Consider the following 21,186-nt stretch of genomic DNA (forward strand, 5'->3'; position numbering starts at 1 on the left):
GGTTTAGTTGGACGAAAACTTTATATTTCATTTATCAGTTGGTTTAGTTTCATTTTAACAATGAAAATTGAATGGGTTATATTCAGCTGGCTGATTTCTCTCCTCTCCATCTTTGTAAAGTATTTCTGAATGTTTATGAAACGAGTTTCTGTCATTACCGCAGTTCTAAACGTTTTGCATACGTAAATGTTACTCTATGTCATGTACCGGCTAGTGGAATCTCGGGTGATTGGACCTTGATGACTATATGCCTGTATCAAGATGTAGTATCATTTGTAGTTTCCTCATGCCCGCTTAAGAACGGAAAATGTGTTTGTATGAATGCACACATGGAAAACGTATGGAATAAATGTAAGGGAACGCTAAGATAGTCGTAAGTTAATGTTTATGTATGACATTTACGACTATCTTTAGCGCTAAGAAAGCTTCGAAAATCAAGGCCCTGATCTTTTAACACCCATACTGCCAATTATAATCATATCATAATTATGTTTGTTTGTATGAATATTTTGACTCTTAGGGTGCAACATGCATTAATTTCATGTACATTGATTTGATTTCAGGTATACATGTGCTGCGAACAAAGTGCGCATCAAGTCATGAAGCAGATAGCAAGTATCAAATATCAGCCGATTGGTCAGAAAACATCAGCCAAATAATGACGTCAAGGACCGTCAGCGTTCAAGTCGTCCACGAGTAACAACACCCAAGGAGGATACAGCCCTCAGAGTCACAAGACTTCATTCCTTCATGTGAAGTGGCAATCGGCTTCTACCAGAACGGTCCGAAGTCGCCTAACATCAGCCCTGGCACAATGCCAGACGACTTATCACACGTCCGTTGTTTTCCCCAGAGCTGCAAGCAGTACGACTACCTTGGTGTCACGGTCACTGTAATTCGACGTCGTGGGGAAGGGTGCACTGGTAGGACGAAAGTCGATTTCTTTAGTTCATGACTGATCTTAGAGGTGTTATTGATGGCGAAACCCGTGAAGATCCGGGTTAGAATTGATCTTCAGCAACCCATGCTTGTCGTAAGAGGCGACTAATGGGATCGGGTGGTCAAGCTCGCTGAGCTCGGTTCACAATTGCGTAGACCGATGCTCATCCTGTTGATCACTTGATTGTCTGGTCCAGACTCGATTGTTTACAGACCGCCGTCATATAGCTGGAATATTGCTGAGTGCGGCGTAAAACTAAACTCACTCTCTATTGATGGCGGAACTCGTGTTTGCATTGCAGAAACGTTGCAAATGCACAACGAAATATCTTGGAACAAGTACCGTTAGGCTGGAGTTCATTAATGGCGTGGTGTCTCACATCAGTGTGAACCCGACCTTGTGATGATTAGACAAAATCTGAATGGACAACGGTAAATCGTGGACATCCTAGACAGGGTTGTTTTTACCATATTACGATGACCATTCTCTGTATAGAACACACTTTATGGGTAACAGCTTCTTTATTTCATGAGTGCGACGTTTCGATACAGATTCTTGTACCTTTGTCAGGGTACAAGAATGCAAGCCCCCTTGACAACGGTACAAGAATCTGTATCGAAACGTCGCACTCGCGAAACAAAGAAGCTGTTACCCATAAAGTGTGTTCTATATTGTACGTCTCAACTTCTAAAATTCCACTCAAACATCCTCAAACTCATTATCCTCTGACCACAAGACCGACCAATGCTAGGCCATATCGTTTACGTGTCGTTGATGATTTCGTAGGCCAAAAGGCGGTAGCAACACTACCTTGGCCCGCCTGGTTTAATACCAGGATTAAAACACAAAGCTTGAACTCAACAAGAACATTTATTTTTATTTTACATGTATATTGTATGATTTGTATATAGAAGACGTGCGTTCAGATGTACAGCCGGGTCGCTGATCTGGACCTCGGTGAGATGAAAGGATTCAGGATCTTACAGGTGCGTCTGGAAACAGAAATGTCGACAATCTCAAATCTTCCCATTCGCAGAGTAAAATATTCAACATGAATAATTTTCAAATAATTCATCACTAGCATATGATTAATTCTTGTTAACGGATCACAAACTTCACAAAACAGGATGATTACCTGAACAAACAAAGGTATATACCATCAAATGTGCTCGGATATTGTTATTTTGTGACTGTCAAACTTCTTTCCTATTGAAAGGGGAGTTTCAAAACATTTACATAAAATACTTCTGCCTATCGTCACATAAAAACTAAGTTGGGATGAAGTACAGTATATTTCGATTCACTTGATGTTATGTCCGTTTTATATTGCAGCAGCAGTGGTATATTGGAACCTTAAAGGGGACCACCCTTGGAATAGTTGCCAGTTCCAGCTAGTCCCCCATGAGTAGTTTTGTTTGGCTTCTACCTCCAGTTGTATCAGGTGTAGTTTAGCAATGTTCAGTATCAGAAAGAAGCTGCGCCTAATCCACTGACAGTGACTGCAGTAAAGCCTCAACATTATCAAAGGGAGGTAACCCTGTATTCAATATGGTCTGTGTCAGGTTCAGTTTCTGAAACGATACCTCTCACGTGTTAGCGTTACTGCATACTTCCGTCTTTGCTGGTGATGACATTTTGTGAATATTATTATACAACAGGGGCGGATACAGCTTTTTGGAAAAGGGTGTGTGCACACTTCATTTTCAATGGTCATTTAACACACTTTCAGCTCAAAAGGGGGGGGGGTGCGCGCGCGCATACCCCTGCACCCCCCTCTGGATCCGCCTAGGTACAACACAACACAACAGAGCAATCGAACCTAGTTCATATCACAACTGCCATACATAAACACTGACAAACACAGGCAACTTCCGATTTCATGTTTGTGTCAACTTTTTCAGTGTCATGGTATTAGTGAATTTGGACGAAAAACAACATTAACCTTAAAGAAAAAGAGAATATTTTCTCACTTTTTTTCAAAAGGGATTTTAAACGGCACAGCTATATTCCATTGCTACACGAAGTGTGATATTTACACAGCATGACTGTCGGTAACAAGCGTATGTCACTCCACAGGTCACACAAAATATACGCTTAACTAAACCCCACCATGCTATTATTAGTGAAACTGAACATGAACCTTAATGTAACAGAGAATATTTGTTCACTTTGCAAAAGTGATTCTAAATGGCATTTGAACTATATATTCCATTGCTACACGAAGCTTAACTGTCAGTACCAATTGCAGTGTATGTCACTCCACAGGTGACACAAACTATACTCTAACTCAATCCTACCATGCTACACCCCTTGAGCTGCAGTAAGCACTTACCACTACAATGTCAAGGCCAAGGTTCAGGCTCATCTCCGAGTATGCCCGATACGCACTGTAGGCTCCGTTGTATATTCGTACAGCGCCTCGAACAGGAAAGCATACTGTTCCTGGAATCAAACACCGACACGCTTCACAATATTGTACATAAATACAGGGTGTGAGTGAGTTTAGTTTTACGCCACACACAGCAATATTCCAGCTATATGGCGGCGGTCTAAATAATCGAGTCTGGACCAGACAATCCAGTGATCAACAGCATGAGCGTCGATCTTCGCAATAGGGAACCGATGACATGTGGCAACCAAGTCAGCGAGCCTGACCACCCGATCCCGTTAGTCGCCTCTTACGACAAGCATTGGTTACTGAAGATCAATATTCTAACCCGGATCTTCACGGGTAACATAAATACAGGAGAACACATTGAAAACTAATGTAGGGTTCAGGACATGGTTTTTGGAGCCAAAAGAAACTTAATGTCTGCAAGTATTGGGCAATCAGCTACTGCTGACAACTTTCTTTTGGTAACGTGGGATACGGGATCTACTTAAAGGGTACGAACTAGGCTGTACGCATGAGGCCAATATAATCGTATTTGGCACGCTAATTTATCAATAATATATATAAAGAAAATAATAACGGGTTATGGTTTTCATCTTAATAATTTCTTTCCCCGATATTTTGTCAGTAAGTTAACTTCAAATGATACCCCTTTCCCAAAGCTTCGTGTTGTTGGTATTGGGGAATCAGGGCTGAGCAAAGAGAGCGAAGAATATGATATAATATGGATTCAGGAGGAGAGACACTTGACACCCTCGTCACAAAATCCAGTTCTGTCAGTTCTGCTTCTGTACCAACCTCTGTCTGGACCATCTCCATCCGCTGCTGTCTGAGCTGTGCCACACACCCGAAGACATCCACAATACCGTCAGCTTTAGCCTGAGACAGAAGGTAGTGCAGAGCGATGAATGTTCCAGTTCGGCCGATCCCAGCACTGTAAATGAATGGTAATGTGTTAGTACATCTTTGTTTTGAATCACCAAACTCAACGAACTTGATTCAGATAGCACAATGAAAGTAGGATTACCTGCAGTGGACGATGACTGGTCCATGTACAGCTGACGCATCCCGGAACACCGCTGACCGGAAGTCGAGGAATGCCGACACATCACGTGGAGAATCACAGTCAGGCCAGGCGGTGTAGTGGTAATGGAATATTTCCCTGGACATTTCTCCCGACTGGCACAAAAGAACGTGTTACTGTAAATGTAACGCAGGCAAGCGCGACGTTCATACGTGCGTCCCTTAAAAGTACATTTTTGTCTCTGATGCATTAATTTGGAAATGTTCTCCACATGTCTACCATAAAACGTCTTTAAAAAGTTTACTGAGGCCTTGAATGTTGTCACCTTGATCGAACAAATTCTGTGCAAGAGTGGTATGACGTTCTTTGTAATCTTGGTAAAAACAGCATACTCGATTGTACCTCAAAGTTTGTGAAATGTAAACTACAAAAGGCTGGAGCTGTTGGGATATTGATCAACATGAAAGGAAAGTTGAAATCATCCCCTTTATTATACATCCTTGTGGAGGATTTTTTTTGGTCATAACTGTACCATGAGAGAGAGAGAGAGAGAGAGAGAGAGAGAGAGAGAGAGAGAGAGAGAGAGAGAGAGAGAGAGAGAGAGAGAGAGAGAGAGAGAGAGAGAGAGAGAGAGACAGAGAGAGAGAGAGAGAGAGAGAGAGACACACAGAGAGAGAGAGAGAGAGAGAGAGAGGAGAGAGAGAGACAGAGAGAGAGAGAGAGAGAGAGAGAGAGAGAGAGAGAGAGAGAGAGAGAGAGAGAGAGAGAGAGAGAGAGAGAGAGAGAGAGAGAGAGATTGGTGGAGTAGGGTTATATGCCTCACACAATGTGCTCATGCGGAGAACCGTACCAAGGCTCTCAACGTGGTGAGCGAAAGCTTCAACTGCCTCACAGTGAGTGTATAAATAAATGTATGCGCTTGCGTTCGTGCGCGTGTGAATAATTCACATATATGATGTGTGATTTGTTTGAGGTCATGTGCATAATCAGTTAAATTATCCGGTTACAGAGAAAATAAAACTCACTGACTTTCATATACTTACATCTTAACTGCATCCCTCTTTCATCAGTGGATTTTAACTAAAAGGTTTATTTTACACACCTTGATGTTGAACGTCCTCTTTACATAGGAGTCGCTGACTTCTTCCAGCACAAACTCCACCGTGATGTCATCGAATACCTTTACTTCATCGATCTCGCCTGGCCAGTACTTGGCACACTTCATCTGAAACAACACAGTTTATGTTAGTATCTCAGTACTCTGTATAACGTGTCATTGTGTTAACCTCGTTATTACACTGACATGGGTACCACACTCATGACAATAATCTTTTCAACGTTACGAATTTGTTTTACAATACATCAGCTCATGTGTTAAACAGTACCTTTAAACAGTATGGAATCTTTTGCAAAATCTAGTTTAGAACAGTTGACTGAAGTAAGTAGTTTACACTAGTGAGTCTAAACTATTGATGGGTAGTATATATCAAATGAATCAATGGGCGTTTGTAACACAACCTTTCCGTCTTCGATGATGTTTGTAAGCATGACAATCTGTCGAGATTCAGTCTCCCAGACCATCCTCCAGAAGTCAGGAACAACACGTAGAAATGGTCCTGAAAACATGAAGTCAATGTGATCAGTGTCATCTCATCCATGGTCAGGTCAGGACTCGGGTCATGAAAAGTGTGTGATTTAAGAATAGACAACACTTGAAGTGGTAGAAAAACAAACATGACAGTTTGGGTAAAATATTAGAATCTCATGCACAGTTTCCACGTTTGTACCAGCTACCTCTGCTGTGGAATGCTCGTATTATTAATCCCTTTCACAGAACTGTTGTAGCTCACCTTGAGCGGCTATGAACTTTTGCAGGCAGCCAACACCCTGGTGAGAAATAAAATGCCATTAAAACTGCATTTATAATTGTACTCCTCTAAAGGAAAGAACATGTTTTTACTGTAAAGAGTTTATTGAAGATGAATGTCATGTTTTATTACACTGTCCGCTTTATTCTTTGAAAGAGATGCCCTTTTTAGTTAATGAGAACAGCTTACTGTTAGTTTTATGTCATTTAGTGACATTGATAAGATTAGATTTTTACTGTCCAATCCACAAGTGTCTTTTGATACAGCCAAAACCTGCTTTCTTATCTTACGGCGGCGACATGCCCTTTTATACTCTTAACTTGGTTATGTTGGTAAATAATGTTAAATGTATCTTATATTCTTTTAGTTTTGTATTTTTATATGTTATATAGTCTCTCATAAGTCTGTAAAGATTGGTTCAACGTTGTATTATTTTGTTCTATGTACATAGGTGTGAAGTTGAGGTGAGACTCAAATAAATTATATGTCTGTATGTCTGTCTATATTTGAACACAGTGAAACCAGTTATTTCGTCCTTCCAAGTGCAAACTTCCGTTTTACAAAGGTCAGGTATTACGTATAAGAGACGCGTAGTAATGTGATGATCGTCCACTGGGCGGGGATACCGTATTAACGGGGTTTTCTGCACATTTATATACACGGTACTAGTACGTACCCTACTGGACAAAAGAAAGTGTATACTCCTGTATGATTGAGTCTTAAATGTAACAGAAAACGAAATGAGTATTCGTTATTGAGTGAATATAACGTCGCGCTGTGTTACAGTGTCGGCAGCATCCAAAGTGTTTATATTCTTTTCCCAGCAGTTTATATTGGTTATACTCACTTACTGGACACAGTCAAATACACTCTGATGCAAAGGGTTATCGTTGTCAATGTGTATAGGGTATATACGGTGTATTGTGACTCATATAAAGGTGAGGAAATACGTATAGTAGTTTTTAAACATTTACTGCTAAATTATTTGAATTCCCTTGTTTCTGATGTAATTATAAACTGTACAATATTTTGTTTGTTAAAGAATGATTACATATAACGTGGAATTACCTAAATGGCTAGGAGGGGTTCACCGCCATTGTGTTCAGTGTTTGTCGTGTGTCTAGTTAATCTTAGAGTGGAAACTTCAAACCATGAATATGATGCATGGAATTTAAACAGTCAGTGGAGACTGCTGTCTTGGAGACACTGCTTGAAACAAACTGTTACGGTGTTTGGAACACGACCTGCGCCCCGTGTGGTAAATAGCGCCATAAACAAGCTACATACCTGTATGTAATTAGCATTGATGTATCCGCTGAAGACGTTCTCGGCGACCGCTTTTAACACAACTCGACTGTTGTCATCTGAAATTGTAAGGTTTATTAACATAACATATGGGTAATATATTTCTCAGTGAGATTTACAGAAAAAGACTCCCGCATGTCAATGCCATTATATACTGGTGAAAATAGCCACATGTGCTTGTTGTCCGAGGCAGTTTAATTGATCGGACTCTAATGCACAGTAACAGATGTTGTTGTACGTTGGCGATATGGCTCGTTGTTCATTTTAAGTAGCTTCCATTATTTACAGCAAACCGTCTGGAATAATGCTGACAAACAAGTTTTAAGATGGTTTACCATCATAGAGTAAATCTTTGTTCACAAACCCGCTTTCTTTGACGAACACAAGAATGGTTTCGAGTACATGACGTTTTGACAATCATTTCAGTTTTCGCAGTTTTCACTGCTTAACGGGGCGGAATGTCCAAAGGCTCGAGCTCGCAACTCTTGGACGCTAACTGGGAAAACTTGTACTCATGATAAGGATGAATCTGGGATTCGAAAAGCTGAAAACAGGCAAGCCTAACGCTTAACTTTGTACATCAACCGGGCCACTCGCAAAATATATACATTGTAGTTTCATTTGGCGACAAGCAAATTATCTCCCCTGAATTGTTATCTCTGTCCACGCTGATTATATACAGATTATCTCCCTTGAGTTAGTTATCATGGTGTCTCTCATGAAGGCTCGCGATGAATTCACCAGGAACATATCAGTCACACTTCTGCCTTGTCCGGGTGTAATTGTGCATGGCCTACGGTACTCAGAGGCTACTTACAAGGAAGAACATCCCGGTATCTGTTCTTGCAAATGTTATTTCCCTTCTGCGCTTCACAACACAGCGTGTAGTCGGCTCTGGGTAGGTCCTGAAAACACGTGGAAAATCAAACATTAAAGGCATTAATATATTTTAGACACAATTTGTTTATTTAGATTCAAAAAAGAATTTTGAAAGGAACCAATTGTTTTTTAACTATCACTTGCGCGATGTCTTAAACATCCGAGCCACAAGTCCTTGGTTATGCCCCTAATGCCGAACTCCAGGCAGGGTAACAAGTACTTATATTTCAATGTCCTTTGGTATGACTAGGCCGGGTCGGGGCATCGAGCACCCGACCTTCACCTCTCACGGTGTGGGTTGTGGAAGGGCGGTCTTCCTTGACCTACCAGGTCATGAGATGTATCGGATGTTATTTGAGGTCAGTCATGGTCAAAGTATATTTAAGACTACTGAAGTCAATTTAAGAAAAATGATTATGTTTATGTCAAATGAAAAAAACAAACATGCATCAAACTTGCCAATCACATTTCAGTAGTAGATACGTTTGACCTGTGTATTTACCATGACACTTACTTCAAACTGCTTGAATAAACACTTGGTACTTAGGAAGAGCTGTAGACATCGCTTCATGTCTATCTCGTGGGGCTCTGTCGAAGGACGTCTATGGAGATGGCCACGTTGCAGGCTGAGGGAGTCGTACACTGTGTTGTCGACAGCAGCATTCCCGACTGACTGGAGCTCTAAAATAAACAGTTGGCTTTTGTAGTGTAAAGATGGTTGGTTGGTTGTTCGAGTCTGGACTAGACAATCCAGTTATCAACAGCATGAACATCGATCTACGCAATTGGGATGCAATGAGTTGTGTCAGCCAAATCGTGACCACCCGATCCCGTTAGTCGCCTCTTGCGACAATCATGGCTTGCTGAAGACCAGTTCCAACCCGGATCTTCACGTATTTTAGTGTAAAGTCTGTCTTGCACTATCTTTGTGTCACTAACACGTACCTATCGTGTTTCACAGATGTAGTTAGTTTAAATTTGATATCTTTCAATGGACAACAATCTTTCCTACTCAGAGTGTGGTTCAATACATAGTCTATCGTGTTTCACAGATGTAGTTAGTTTAAATTTGATATCTTTCAATGGACAACAATCTTTCCTACTCAGAGTGTGGTTCAATACATAGTCAAATTAACTCTGGTTAATATCAATTATTCTGAATTACAACGATGCACGTGTATACACCAATTGATCGGCGGTCTGTCTATCGCAAGGTACTTATGAAACTTTCACCAATAATTATTATATAATCAAATACCATACCGTTTACCGCTTCTAAACAAAAACTTTGGCTGCTTTCATTCCCTCTGGACAGGCAGCTCATCGAACCGTCACGAGAAGTAGTTGCCAACCTGGAACTGAACAAGGAAACGTACTGAGTACGTATGAGTACGTAGTGCTACGCAAATCTGACAATTGGCGCGTACGGATGAGTACGGGTAGTGGGTGAGTGAGTCCAAGCAGTCTTAACACGGTGTACTCATTGAACACCTGGTGTCATCAATGATTTTCAGTGATCCCTTCATAATATAATAATGTATATGGATATAATATATGGCTAGAACTAAGTGAGACATCCAGTTGGACTCACCGACGAGAGTTGGCCCTGACACGGCGACTGTTTCTGACGAGGCGATACCTGTGACTGAAAAACAGACAAAACATTGACCTAGGGGTGTCCTTATAACAGATGAATGAGTGAGCGACTATGATTGTACGCCGCTTTAAGCAACATTCCGGCAATCTCACGGCGGGGGACACCTGAAATGGGCTTCACACTATGCACCCATATGGGGAATCGAACCCGGACGAGTAGACGCGCGGGTACACCGCCCCTCCAACAGATTACTTTGGTCGGAACATTAACATATGTCTAGAATAAAGCCTGCATATAACACGAGTACGTATACACATATATCAACCAGGTGATTCAAACACACTATATGTGTTGTGATCTAGATGTGTGAGTGAGTGAGTGAGTTTAGTTTCACGCCGCACTGAACAATATTCCAGCCATATGGCGGTGGTGTCTAAATAATCGAGTCTCGACCAGACAATTCAGTGATCAACGAGCATGATCATCGATCTTCTCAATTGGGAACCGATGACATGTGTCAACCAAGTCAGTGAGCCTGACCACCCGATCCCATTAGTCACCTCTTACGACAAGCATGGGTTACTGAAGATCAATTCTAATCCGGATCACGGGTGTGAACTGGATGAATCGATAAATCATTGACTAACCCATTTATAAAGAAAGGGGTTCCTAATCAACTTTTACTTTTTAACGTTTATATTTTTTTAAACTTCTGTCTGATAAGTTTTACTTCCGCAGAGATGGGCAGCACACTGTGAAACTCCTTTTAACGTATTACGTACATGTTCAGTATACAGGCTGACGTAATGTAGGACTTACCGGCGTACACGGTAGATGCACGTGATGAGTTCTATCACAAATATAACCGCAAGCAAGCCACTTGATATAGATGTGACTATTCTGTGCACCTCTTCTGTTGAAAATAGTTGAATCAATATATTCACTAGAAGCAGATTTAAACCGCTGCATAAGCCAGCAAATTATAGGTTAAAATTAATTTATATTAAATTATATAACATTCACGTTTATCTATTAATTTATAAAGTACTCGCCGATAAATTGCTTTCAGAACAAATGAAACGTGAAAAGTGAACGTGAGTCAGTCTAGTTTTACGCCGCTTTTAGCAAAAGTCCAGCAATATCACCGGGGGGTGGGTGCTGGGTTTGCACCAGTAATGGGCTTCACACATTGCACCATGTGTGAATGTAGGGAATCGAACTCGGCACCGGCGTGACGAGCAAACACCTTATCCACTAGGCTACCCAACCGCCCCAAAGGTGTAAAATCATCCTCGCTTCCATTACCCCTGCCAGCTGCCGGGATAAGTAGAAGTTTAACAATATAGGTGAGGTGAGGTGAGGTGAGGTGAGGTTGAGGTGAAATTGGGTTTAACGTCGTGCTTGAGAATATTTCGCTCATATGACGACGTGCATGCGTGTGTATGTGTATGTGCGGCTGCTTGTACTAGCCCAGACTGAAGCTGGTTTTATAGTGCTAGCCCACTGAGATACCATGCCGCAGTGAAGCATGAATACCCCACTCAGACACATTATACTGACTCCGAGGCGACCAGTCCTTGTTGTACCCATTAATGCCGAGCGCCAGGCAGGGACCAACAAGTACCATATTTTAACGTCTTTTGGTATGACGCGGTCGGGGATCGAACTCGCGACCTTCCGCTCTCCGGGAGGACGCTCTAACCACTTCACCACGGAGGCGGTCTTAAGAATATAGGAGGGACGAATATAGGTCATATACAGTTCGTTATACTGGCACAACCTTCATTGCTTGTGAAATGTAAGTTCTCTGTAATCTCCATTGCCTCTGGTAGTGTTTCATCGTAATTCCCCACACTTTAATTACCTGTTTCATAAGTAAGAAGCAGGTGCAAGATGATGTAAAAAATTAACATTATCCAGGATACGTGTTTTGCATTCCGCTTACACTAATAATGTTGAGGACACGTCATCACGAAACTGAAATTTGGTGATACGATGTTCACTTACCTGAGATTGTGCAGTTATTCATCCTAAAGGAATAAGTAAATGGTAAAGTGTTTTTTGTAGATTCACAATGTCTTCAACTGTGGGTTATTATGGCATCTGAAGAACCATGGTGAGCCCAAATACAATATGGCAAATGGTTCTCCCCCTTTAACGACAAATACAAATTCCCATGTATGACAATGAGACGTTAATATTTCTGAGTGTGAGGCTTTTAAGGAACGTTTGATGAATGAAATAGGCTGTTTATCTTATGAAACATTCTCATGCAATCATTAGAAATGCGAACTTACCCTGTCTTTCGCTGCTTATTCAGTGGAAGAACAGTTTTGTGGGGCACGTCCTTGTTTCACATCGATACCGATACTCCGTACGTCAGTACAACCTTCTATTTCCTGTCACACTTGTCACTGACACTATTGACTTGTAATTGAAGTAGATCTAGTTCATTGGACTTTCATGATGGTTGGTTGTTGTTTAACTCCGCATTCAGCAATATTCCAGCTATATGACGGCGGTCTGTAAATAATCGAGTCTGGACCAGACAATCCAGCGATCAATACCATGAACATCGTTTTACGCAACCGGGATACGATGACATGTGTCAACCAAGTGAGCGAACCTGACCTCCCGATCCTGTTAGTCGCCTCATACGACAATCATGGGTTACTGAAGACCAATTCTAACCCGGATCTTTCACGAGTCTGCCCGAAACGAAGCACACGTGACACATGCTATCTCCCTTTAGGCAAGCGAGTTTGTTCAAAATTCTCAGGTCACCAAGCAAAAACGGGTACCCAGTGGGATTGGTACATATGACCATTAACCTTCTAGCGCCTTACAGGCAGCATGGGTTAACCGGGGTAATGATGTCCATTACGTTGTATGCGCTTCGAGCATGCCTGTGGGGCGTGGAGTTTAGCGTTATACAAGTGGCCTTATTATTTTATTATTGATATTCACAAATCCATTGGCATAGTAGTGATAACTGCGAATCAATGTTTCGAGTATATAATTAATTATGTCGGTAGTCGGTTTATGTTTCCAAGCATTGCGCGAGCGTGTTTGTATATGTTTCAGTGTTTGCAGTAGTGTGTGTGCGAGTATGCATGTGTGTGTGTTTTTCTGGACATAGAAAGTTTGCTTGTTTCGTCTTTCATAGAAAGAATGTGTTTTAACAGTAATCGCGGAAAATGATCTTATCCCTAACACATCCGGGATAATTAAAGCCCCGCCCCTTAACCGGTAATATTTCATAGTACGTAATGCCCTTACACGTGGAAAGCCGTTCATGTAGTCAGCAACATCCTCATTCAATCTCCATTAAAGTACACACTGGTCCACAACTCCAGTGGTGTTGGCAGTGAGATTAAAATATGATCGGAATGTAAAGGTTGTCTTTCACGGGAAGCGAAACCGAAATTACATGCAGAATATTTCCTCCATATCGTTGTCAGTCGAATTTGTTGCGCTGTGTATTGTGAGTATATAGGTGACACATCCTTGTACAGAAATTACTTGCGCTAACAAACCAACTCAAATAAGGTTATGAAATATTTCCGTTGCTTCATATAGTCAAAATGTCGAAGATAATTCGCCGGTAGTTTCTAATCTCAGGTGATCGATGTTCAGGAAATGTTTGGATTTTGAAATTACGTTAACACTGGTATGATGTTTCCGGCCCTGAGATATCGAATGTTGACATGACATTCAGCGAACAAGTGGATATGAGTATCTCAGCTGAATGTGTGAGTAAGTGCATTAATGATACTTAACACCATTTCCAAGACTGGTGTGAGTGAGTGAGATGGGTTTAACGGTTTTGGTGATCTATCAGCATATAAAAAAAATGCGATTTTTTCACGAAACCCAGGTCTACTGTTTCCATTGTGAACAATAATTATAACTGATGAGAGGTTTATTATACTATCACGAACAAATGAAACAAAGAGGGGTGTAGTAACACAGCCATTTACTCACAGAGGAACCGTACAACACTTAACACGATTCTCATACAATATGAAGGAATACAATAGAAGCGACAAAACCCTTTCCACATCCATAAGAAATCTCTGCTGAAAGCAGAGTCGATTGTACAATAATGCCCTTCCTTTCTGTTAACACGTAAAGTGTCAACATTCCAGCCTGTCTTCCACCTTTCTGTTAACACTTAAAGTGTCAACATTCCAGCCTGACTTCCACCTTTCTGTTAACACGTAAAGTGTCAACATTCCAGCCTGTCTTCCACCTTTCTGTTAACACTTAAAGTGTCAACATTCCAGCATGTCTTCCACCTTTCTGTTAACACTTAAAGTGTCAACATTCCAGCATGTCTTCCACCTTTCTGTTAACACTTAAAGTGTCAACATTCCAGCATGTCTTCCACCTTTCTGTTAACACTTAAAGTGTCAACATTCCAGCATGTCTTCCACCTTTCTGTTAACACTTAAAGTGTCAACATTCCAGCCTGTCTTCCACCTTTCTGTTAACACTTAAAGTTCAACATTCCAGCCTGTCTTCCACCTTTCTGTTAAACGTAAAGTGTCAACATTCCAGCCTGTCTTCCACCTTTCTGTTAACACTTAAAGTGTCAACATTCCAGCCTGTCTTCCACCTTTCTGTTAACACTTAAAGTGTCAACATTCCAGCATGTCTTCCACCTTTCTGTTAACACTTAAAGTGTCAACATTCCAGCCTGACTTCCACCTTTCTGTTAACACGTAAAGTGTCAACATTCCAGCATGTCTTCCACCTTTCTGTTAACACTTAAAGTGTCAACATTCCAGCCTGTCTTCCACCTTTCTGTTAACACTTAAAGTGTCAACATTCCAGCCTGTCTTCCACCTTTCTGTTAACACTTAAAGTGTCAACATTCCAGCCTGTCTTCCACCTTTCTGTTAACACTTAAAGTGTCAACATTCCAGCCTGTCTTCCACCTTTCTGTTAACACTTAAAGTGTCAACATTCCAGCCTGTCTTCCACCTTTCTGTTAACACTTAAAGTGTCAACATTCCAGCCTGTCTTCCACCTTTCTGTTAACACCTAAAGTGTCAACATTCCAGCATGTCTTCCAAACACGTATGGGACTTCCTGTCAGCCATGTGGTCAATGTGCTGGAGGTGTCCACTGTGACAAGAGATCTGGACTTCGTCCAAATGGATGTCAGGATGGTTGGTCGGGGTCTTTGTATAGGACACGTGAGTAAAATACACACTTACTGTAATTTCTTGTCATATGTTAATAGAAGTGACAAAACCCTTTCCACATCCACAAGATATGTCTGCTAAATGCGGAGTCGAGTGTACAATTCTGACTATATCATGAGCATATATTTGTTTAAGCAGTATTACAGCTGTACGATGTTGTTTGTAAACAAATCGAGTCTGGACCAGACAACCCAGTGATTGTCACCACGCGATACGATGACAAAAACCTGCCAGGAGTACGTAATTTTGTTATACATTTTGTAATTGTGTGTGTGTAAAAATGTATATACTTTTTAGAACGAATACAATCCCTGATCTGTCAGCATGGACACAATACTGACACGTGAACGCCAATGTACCCTATTACTGCTAAGTGAGTGAGTTTAGTTTTACGTCGCTTTTGCAATATTCCAGCAATATCACGGTGGGGGACACCAGAAAAGGCTCCACACATTGTACCGATGTCGGGACTCGAACACTTTAACCACTAGGCTACCCTACCCCTAAACACCCCCACCCACCCACACACACACACCACAACCCCCTATTACTTCTAAGTTTTGTTTGTTTAGAATAGCAACATAACCCCTACGGCATGTTGACATACATTATCACATTTACCATTTCAGTTAAAATTTACATCAATAACAAATCATCACAATCCAGACTACATGTGACTTTGATTAACCTGAATGCCCAGTTGCAATAGGATCAGTGCTAGTTAAATACAACACGCTTTTACAACATAATCTGATATTTGTACTTAAATATTGAGTAACATTTTGTACATTCAGCCAATGCTTAGATTTACACCAGCCTTCGCAACTGCCATCAAGGGGTCGTTTTATTGACTCTCCTCATTGTGTTTTGTAGGACTCTGTTGATGTCTGTGCTATTCCTTGCTGATATCTCGTAGTGGCCATGTTCCCATTCACAACTGATGAACAGGTCCCTGTAGACACGCCGAGTCTTGTCCACGTTTTGAGCTATATCAGTCTTGTTGGCCACAAATATTATGGGGATGCTGTCTCCCTTCTGTTGAATGATCTGGTCCCTGACTGCCGTCACAGATTTGAAGGAATCTTCACAGACCATGGAATATACCAGAAGGTACGCATCACAAGACGGCAATCGTTGGATGAAGGGGAAAGGTCGTTTAACTGCAGTTTCTATGACTTCAATATTGACATCCCTACCTCTGATTCCTAAATCATCAGTACGTTCGCCCTTCCTGCTACTCCTGCTTCTAAGTTCCGACCAATTCCTCTGTATGCCATCCACAAGCGTCTTCTTCCCAGCTCCTTGATAACCCATTACGACCATCTTCAGGGAGCTTTTGCCTTGGCATCCTGGCTCCTGGAGGAATCTTTCTGTTTCAGGATCCATATCAGGATGATTACATGGAGTAGATTTGTGTTCTTGTGTTGGCAGCTGTTATTCATATGAGAAGTGACCTGATACCGAACAGAAATATGCAGTGCTGAGCGTCTTGTAGGTACGTTTAGCAACCACTCCTGTTCCATAGCAACAGCAACGTGTGGTGCGATCAACTGAAAAAGGGTGTCAGAAACAATCTTTGTGAGATTTTATAGATTTTATATTTAGAAACGACCTTTTTGCAATCCATCGTTTTGTTATAACACGGCTTATTGCCTATTGCATATTGCGTTGTTAATATTATCAATGTTTGAAACACGAGTGTGCCACGTGGATGATATAAATTGTATTATCTTTTAGTTTATACTCACCCAGCAGTCCGTGTTTCAAAACCTATAGGAGATGGTAGGAGGAGGCTACATGTGTTTCAACCACTGCTGTAAGACATACACGCATTTTGCATTAAATATATATGGAAAAAATAAAAGCTTACATACGTCACCAGTTAGTTTGCTTCCAATGCTGTGATTTTGAACACTGACTGGGAGTGAAAGTGCACAGTCCTTCGGGACATAAATTATGACTTCGAAGCGGTAACGTCAATGTAAATCCTGCAAGAGTGTGTTAATATGATACCATGTACACACACTATTAAAGCTTCATAAACATTTGGAACGTCATTTTGAATGAAAACATATTTATTTTACGTCATCATATTAATGTAAATACAGTGATGCAAGGAATAATATTGTTAGATCAATGGACGGGCTCTTCGACATGCATTTGGTCATTGCTAGTGGTACCACGGGTACTCGAGTACTCGAGCACGAGTCGGGTTCAGCTGTCCATTTGACAGACTGTCTGTCTGACTCATTGCATATAACATGTCTTAGAACCTAGTCCCAAACATAAGGAGAATAAATTATTATTACACAATTCATAAAATGATTATTGAAAGCTAAAAAAACCAGGATGGAATGGACTTTTGACTGAAGTTACTTTTTCAGATGTGGACAAATATCCACAAAGTTCTCAAAAAGTGAAGCCCCGCAGCAGCATAGTCTCATTTCATCAGATTGTTTATTGAAAGATAACCATGGAAACTTAATATATCATGAAAATCTGTTGCCGTCATGTTTCTTGGCCGGTACGTTAGTGAGTACATTTCCCCGTACAGAGTTTGAACGTTTAAAGGTTACGTTTATCATATTATATATCTTTACAAACAATTGGCGTCATAGTTAGTCTATATAATACAGTATTATCAATTAGGTATCAATGCATTTCACTAGACAGAATTTGAACTTATAAAAGTCAACTATATTAAATTTATATACATTAAGAAACAGTTGGTTCCATCGTTAGTCATTCTCTTCCTACAGAGGTTACTCAAGGTACCCTTTCCTGGTGTGAGTGTTCAGGATTCGTTATTGGTTGCAATCAGATTTAGTTGTACAATCAGCGACGTTGTTTCAAAAGTGAAAGTAATTTCCGTATGCTTCTGGAAAACTAGAACCTCCTCCCCTGTGCGATGCGCAAACGTTTCTTCTACACAGAACTCATTCACGTAATGGCGGATCAATGGCGTCTCCATCGCCCTCGTTGCCAACGGACAATCTAGCCATTAAATGTCTTGTGTGTCATATCAACACAAGTCCCCGACAGAGGAGGGATATTTGTGACCCCACATTTGCTTGTATTAGGTCGACGTAACACGTGTTCTGATTGGATAGAAAGAATGGAGATAATTCGTGTCGCGATTTTTTGCCGCTAGGGGATTTTACGAGAACCGAGCAATATGGCCGTATTAGAACAGAGGTTCATAGGAAGACATGACAAGTAACCTCTGTAGGAAGAGAATGTAGTTAGTATGTACTAGTAGACTTTGTATAATCAATAAATATGTAGCAAAACGATACATGGGAACAGGGTTACAGTTCTGTGACTAAGTATATGTTAATACCAAATACCACAATCTGTGATAACTGTTCTGCTTGCCTCCGGTCGCAGCTTGTTGGAAGTATTCAGAATACTGGTGTTACTGTTCGTGTTTCAGTTTCAATAGTTTGTCAGAACCCACGGGGGGTCCGGCTCTGCTAACTGTCATCACCAGGACATGCAAGTGTCACAAAAAGTGTGGCAAATATACGGACGAAGGCTTGCTGTTTCTGAATATTAAATAACATGGGGAATGATGATATCATTCATATATATATTTAGTGAATCATATCGGTAAAGCATAATGCAAAAAAATAAACAAATCACAGTTGTAATATCGCATTAGAGTTTTCTAAAAATAAGATCTCAGTTTTATCAAGGTATGAGAGTTAATTGTATATATAAGATAAGTTCAAATTTGGATGAGTCCACAACCATTGCATCCTGACATGATTAAGGGAGGTCACTCTGTTCAACATATGCCATCTACTTACCCATAAAAATAAACTTATGTTTCTAAATACCAACGAGGAGAAAGCATAATTGACATGTTACATAAATATGCAGAAAGGCAAGGCAAGAGGTTTGACTTCTTTTGACAGTGTGGCAGGGAGGAATGTTATAGTCTACAGTCAAGAAAACATCAATAAAATTGAAGATGCAGAAGACCACTGGATGAATGAATATTTGTTAATTGTTATTTGTCGTACTCCGTTGGTGCTCTGGATGTACACCTCATCCAATCTAGATTTATAGAACGAACATCCATACTGTGGCTACTGCATGCTCAAAACAGAATAATAAACAGCTATGTTTGTTTTATACAGGTTTCTACATTATTCACAGGTTCGGTTGCTCGTTCGTCCTCGATAATCTCTAGGGTATACAAGTGGAGATTTATCAAAATGTATTCCTTGGAGGATGACTTTTTCTGACCGACATCGCAATTGTGCCAGGATCAGAGTAGGCCCGCCTTTCAACTACACTTCCCTTCTAGGCAGCAAGGAACTATCTGACGTGTGTGTCTATATCTAGCCAGTGACTGAATGAGTTTAGTTTTACGCCGCTTTTAGTAATATTTCAGCAATATCACAGCAGAGAACACCAGAAATGGGATTCACATATTGATGGGATCGAACCCGGGACTTCGGCGTGACAAGCGAACGCTTTAACCACTAAGCTACCCTGCCTCCCCACACCAAATGGATTTTCCTAAGCTAATATTACATGTCTTATGTTAGTTAGTGTAAACAATTGTAGCTTTAACTACTAGACCACCCTCACCCCCTATATCTAGCCAGAATGGAATCTGAACTGAACTTTATTTACACTCCGGCCGCGTTCTGCGGCATTAGAGGTACAAGTTTACAACATAATGTACAACTTAAATACAAGTATGAAACATAAAGTGGTCATATATACTTATCGCTTGGTTGCAAGAATAAACTGTCTGTACATACATTTAAACAGTTAAATAAACAATGTTACAATCACAGCCAGCGAGATCTGATCGTTATGACAGTGTGAGTGAGCGAGTGAGTTTAGATTTACGCCGCCTTTGGCAATATTCCAGCAATAGCGCCAGTAAGTTTCGAGAAGCGCCACCAGTTATATTCGGACACTTGACGTCATTTCCATAGACTTACATGTTATTTCAGTGTAGCATAAATAATGTTCATGAGGTGAGTTTAGGATAGATCTTTGTAAAATTTGACAGGCAAATTTGAAATCATCTCTGCTCTGCGCACAAAATTTCAGTTCAAGTTTCCGACCACTATTTAACTAATGACATCACATTTATCAACTTACGCATAGTTTCAAACAATGCACAATCCCTTAGGCCGCCAAGTTAAAGGAGTTCACGGCACTGTACATATGTTGATTAAATTGTTGCCATTTCATAAATAAGAACGGAAAATTAAACAGAAATTATGTGATTGTAGGTAAGATGATTCCTCAAAAATGTGCAAAATTTGATTTGGATCATACGAAAATTAAATTCATGAAAATAATTTATGCGACACTAAATTAACAGTTATGTAAGTCTATGGAAGTTACTTTTTATGTGGCCGAATATAACTGGCACGGGTCTGCAGATTTCCGGTGACAAGCGAGTACTCAAGAACCAGTTCTGGTTCCAACTTGCGCGACCGACACATATAACCTGTTATATGTAATAGTTTTCTGAGTCACATCCAGTGTCGGGTATGATTATCCAGGGCACTGTCCATCTAACACTGTTATCGCCATTGCCGTAAAACGGTGTTTGTCACCGGAAGTACTAAACAACGTAAAGTCTCGCGAAGTGCCTTGACCTACCTACGGGCCCTATATTACGGCGGGGGACACAAGAAATGGGCTTCACACAGTGTACTCATTTTGACAGTGTTTTTGCCAAACGAAATGATCTAGCACATTAACAGTACACATTGGGTAGTAACTACTGCGTCACAGTTGACGCAAATAATATATGAAAATGTGAGTTATTTGCGTCATATATGATGCAATAATTATTTTCCCTGCGTATTTTGTGTCAGTTACGCAGGATCAAGACGAACCCTGGTGGTTCCAGGTGTACTTTAACGACCAGGTATCACTGTCTTTCTGCCGCCTCGAGAATTTCGTTCATGAGCGTAAATTCGTAGCTGGAATACTG

At 40.7% G+C, this 21,186-nt stretch overlaps 2 protein-coding genes across 3 annotated transcripts; both read right to left on the minus strand.

The window, feature by feature from the left end:
• Positions 1 to 1,797: 1,797 nt before the first annotated feature.
• LOC124282319 (receptor-type tyrosine-protein phosphatase mu-like) lies at positions 1,798 to 12,662 on the minus strand. 2 transcript variants are annotated; one of them, XM_046718289.1, is made up of 15 exons: positions 12,303 to 12,662; positions 12,013 to 12,035; positions 10,825 to 10,918; positions 10,000 to 10,053; positions 9,672 to 9,766; positions 8,923 to 9,089; positions 8,347 to 8,434; positions 7,512 to 7,588; positions 6,207 to 6,243; positions 5,875 to 5,972; positions 5,459 to 5,581; positions 4,360 to 4,511; positions 4,131 to 4,266; positions 3,273 to 3,382; positions 1,798 to 1,932 (listed from the first exon to the last, which is right to left on the minus strand). In XM_046718289.1, exons 2-14 carry the CDS (start codon positions 12,032 to 12,034, stop codon positions 3,302 to 3,304), a joined length of 1,224 nt encoding a protein of 407 aa, XP_046574245.1. In that variant the 5' UTR covers position 12,035; positions 12,303 to 12,662; the 3' UTR covers positions 1,798 to 1,932; positions 3,273 to 3,301. The 2 variants fall into 2 exon arrangements, with proteins under 2 accessions (XP_046574245.1, XP_046574244.1); XM_046718288.1 differs by having other exon boundaries at positions 12,013 to 12,157.
• Positions 12,663 to 16,046: 3,384 nt separating this feature from the next.
• Positions 16,047 to 16,601, minus strand: LOC124282331 (GTP-binding protein Rheb homolog 1-like). Its single transcript, XM_046718298.1, has one exon. It carries the CDS (start codon positions 16,599 to 16,601, stop codon positions 16,047 to 16,049), a length of 555 nt encoding a protein of 184 aa, XP_046574254.1.
• Positions 16,602 to 21,186: the final 4,585 nt, after the last annotated feature.

Source organism: Haliotis rubra, unplaced genomic scaffold, assembly GCF_003918875.1.
Source record: "Haliotis rubra isolate DU_JTF1 unplaced genomic scaffold, ASM391887v1 Scf298, whole genome shotgun sequence".
Classification (NCBI taxonomy): Eukaryota; Metazoa; Mollusca; class Gastropoda; order Lepetellida; family Haliotidae; genus Haliotis; species Haliotis rubra.

Excerpts from the sequence above, each read along its gene's own strand:
- LOC124282319 (XM_046718289.1), bottom strand. The coding sequence starts at position 12,034 with ATGAATAACTGCACAATCTCAG. Across the intron at positions 6,244-7,511 it reads TCAATGCTAATTACATACAG|GGTGTTGGCTGCCTGCAAAA; the intron begins GTATGTAGCTTG and ends ATTTCTCACCAG. Across the intron at positions 5,582-5,874 it reads ACATCATCGAAGACGGAAAG|ATGAAGTGTGCCAAGTACTG; the intron begins GTTGTGTTACAA and ends GTGTTGTTTCAG.
- LOC124282331 (XM_046718298.1), bottom strand. The coding sequence starts at position 16,601 with ATGGATCCTGAAACAGAAAGATTCCTCCAGGAGCCAGGATGCCAAGGC.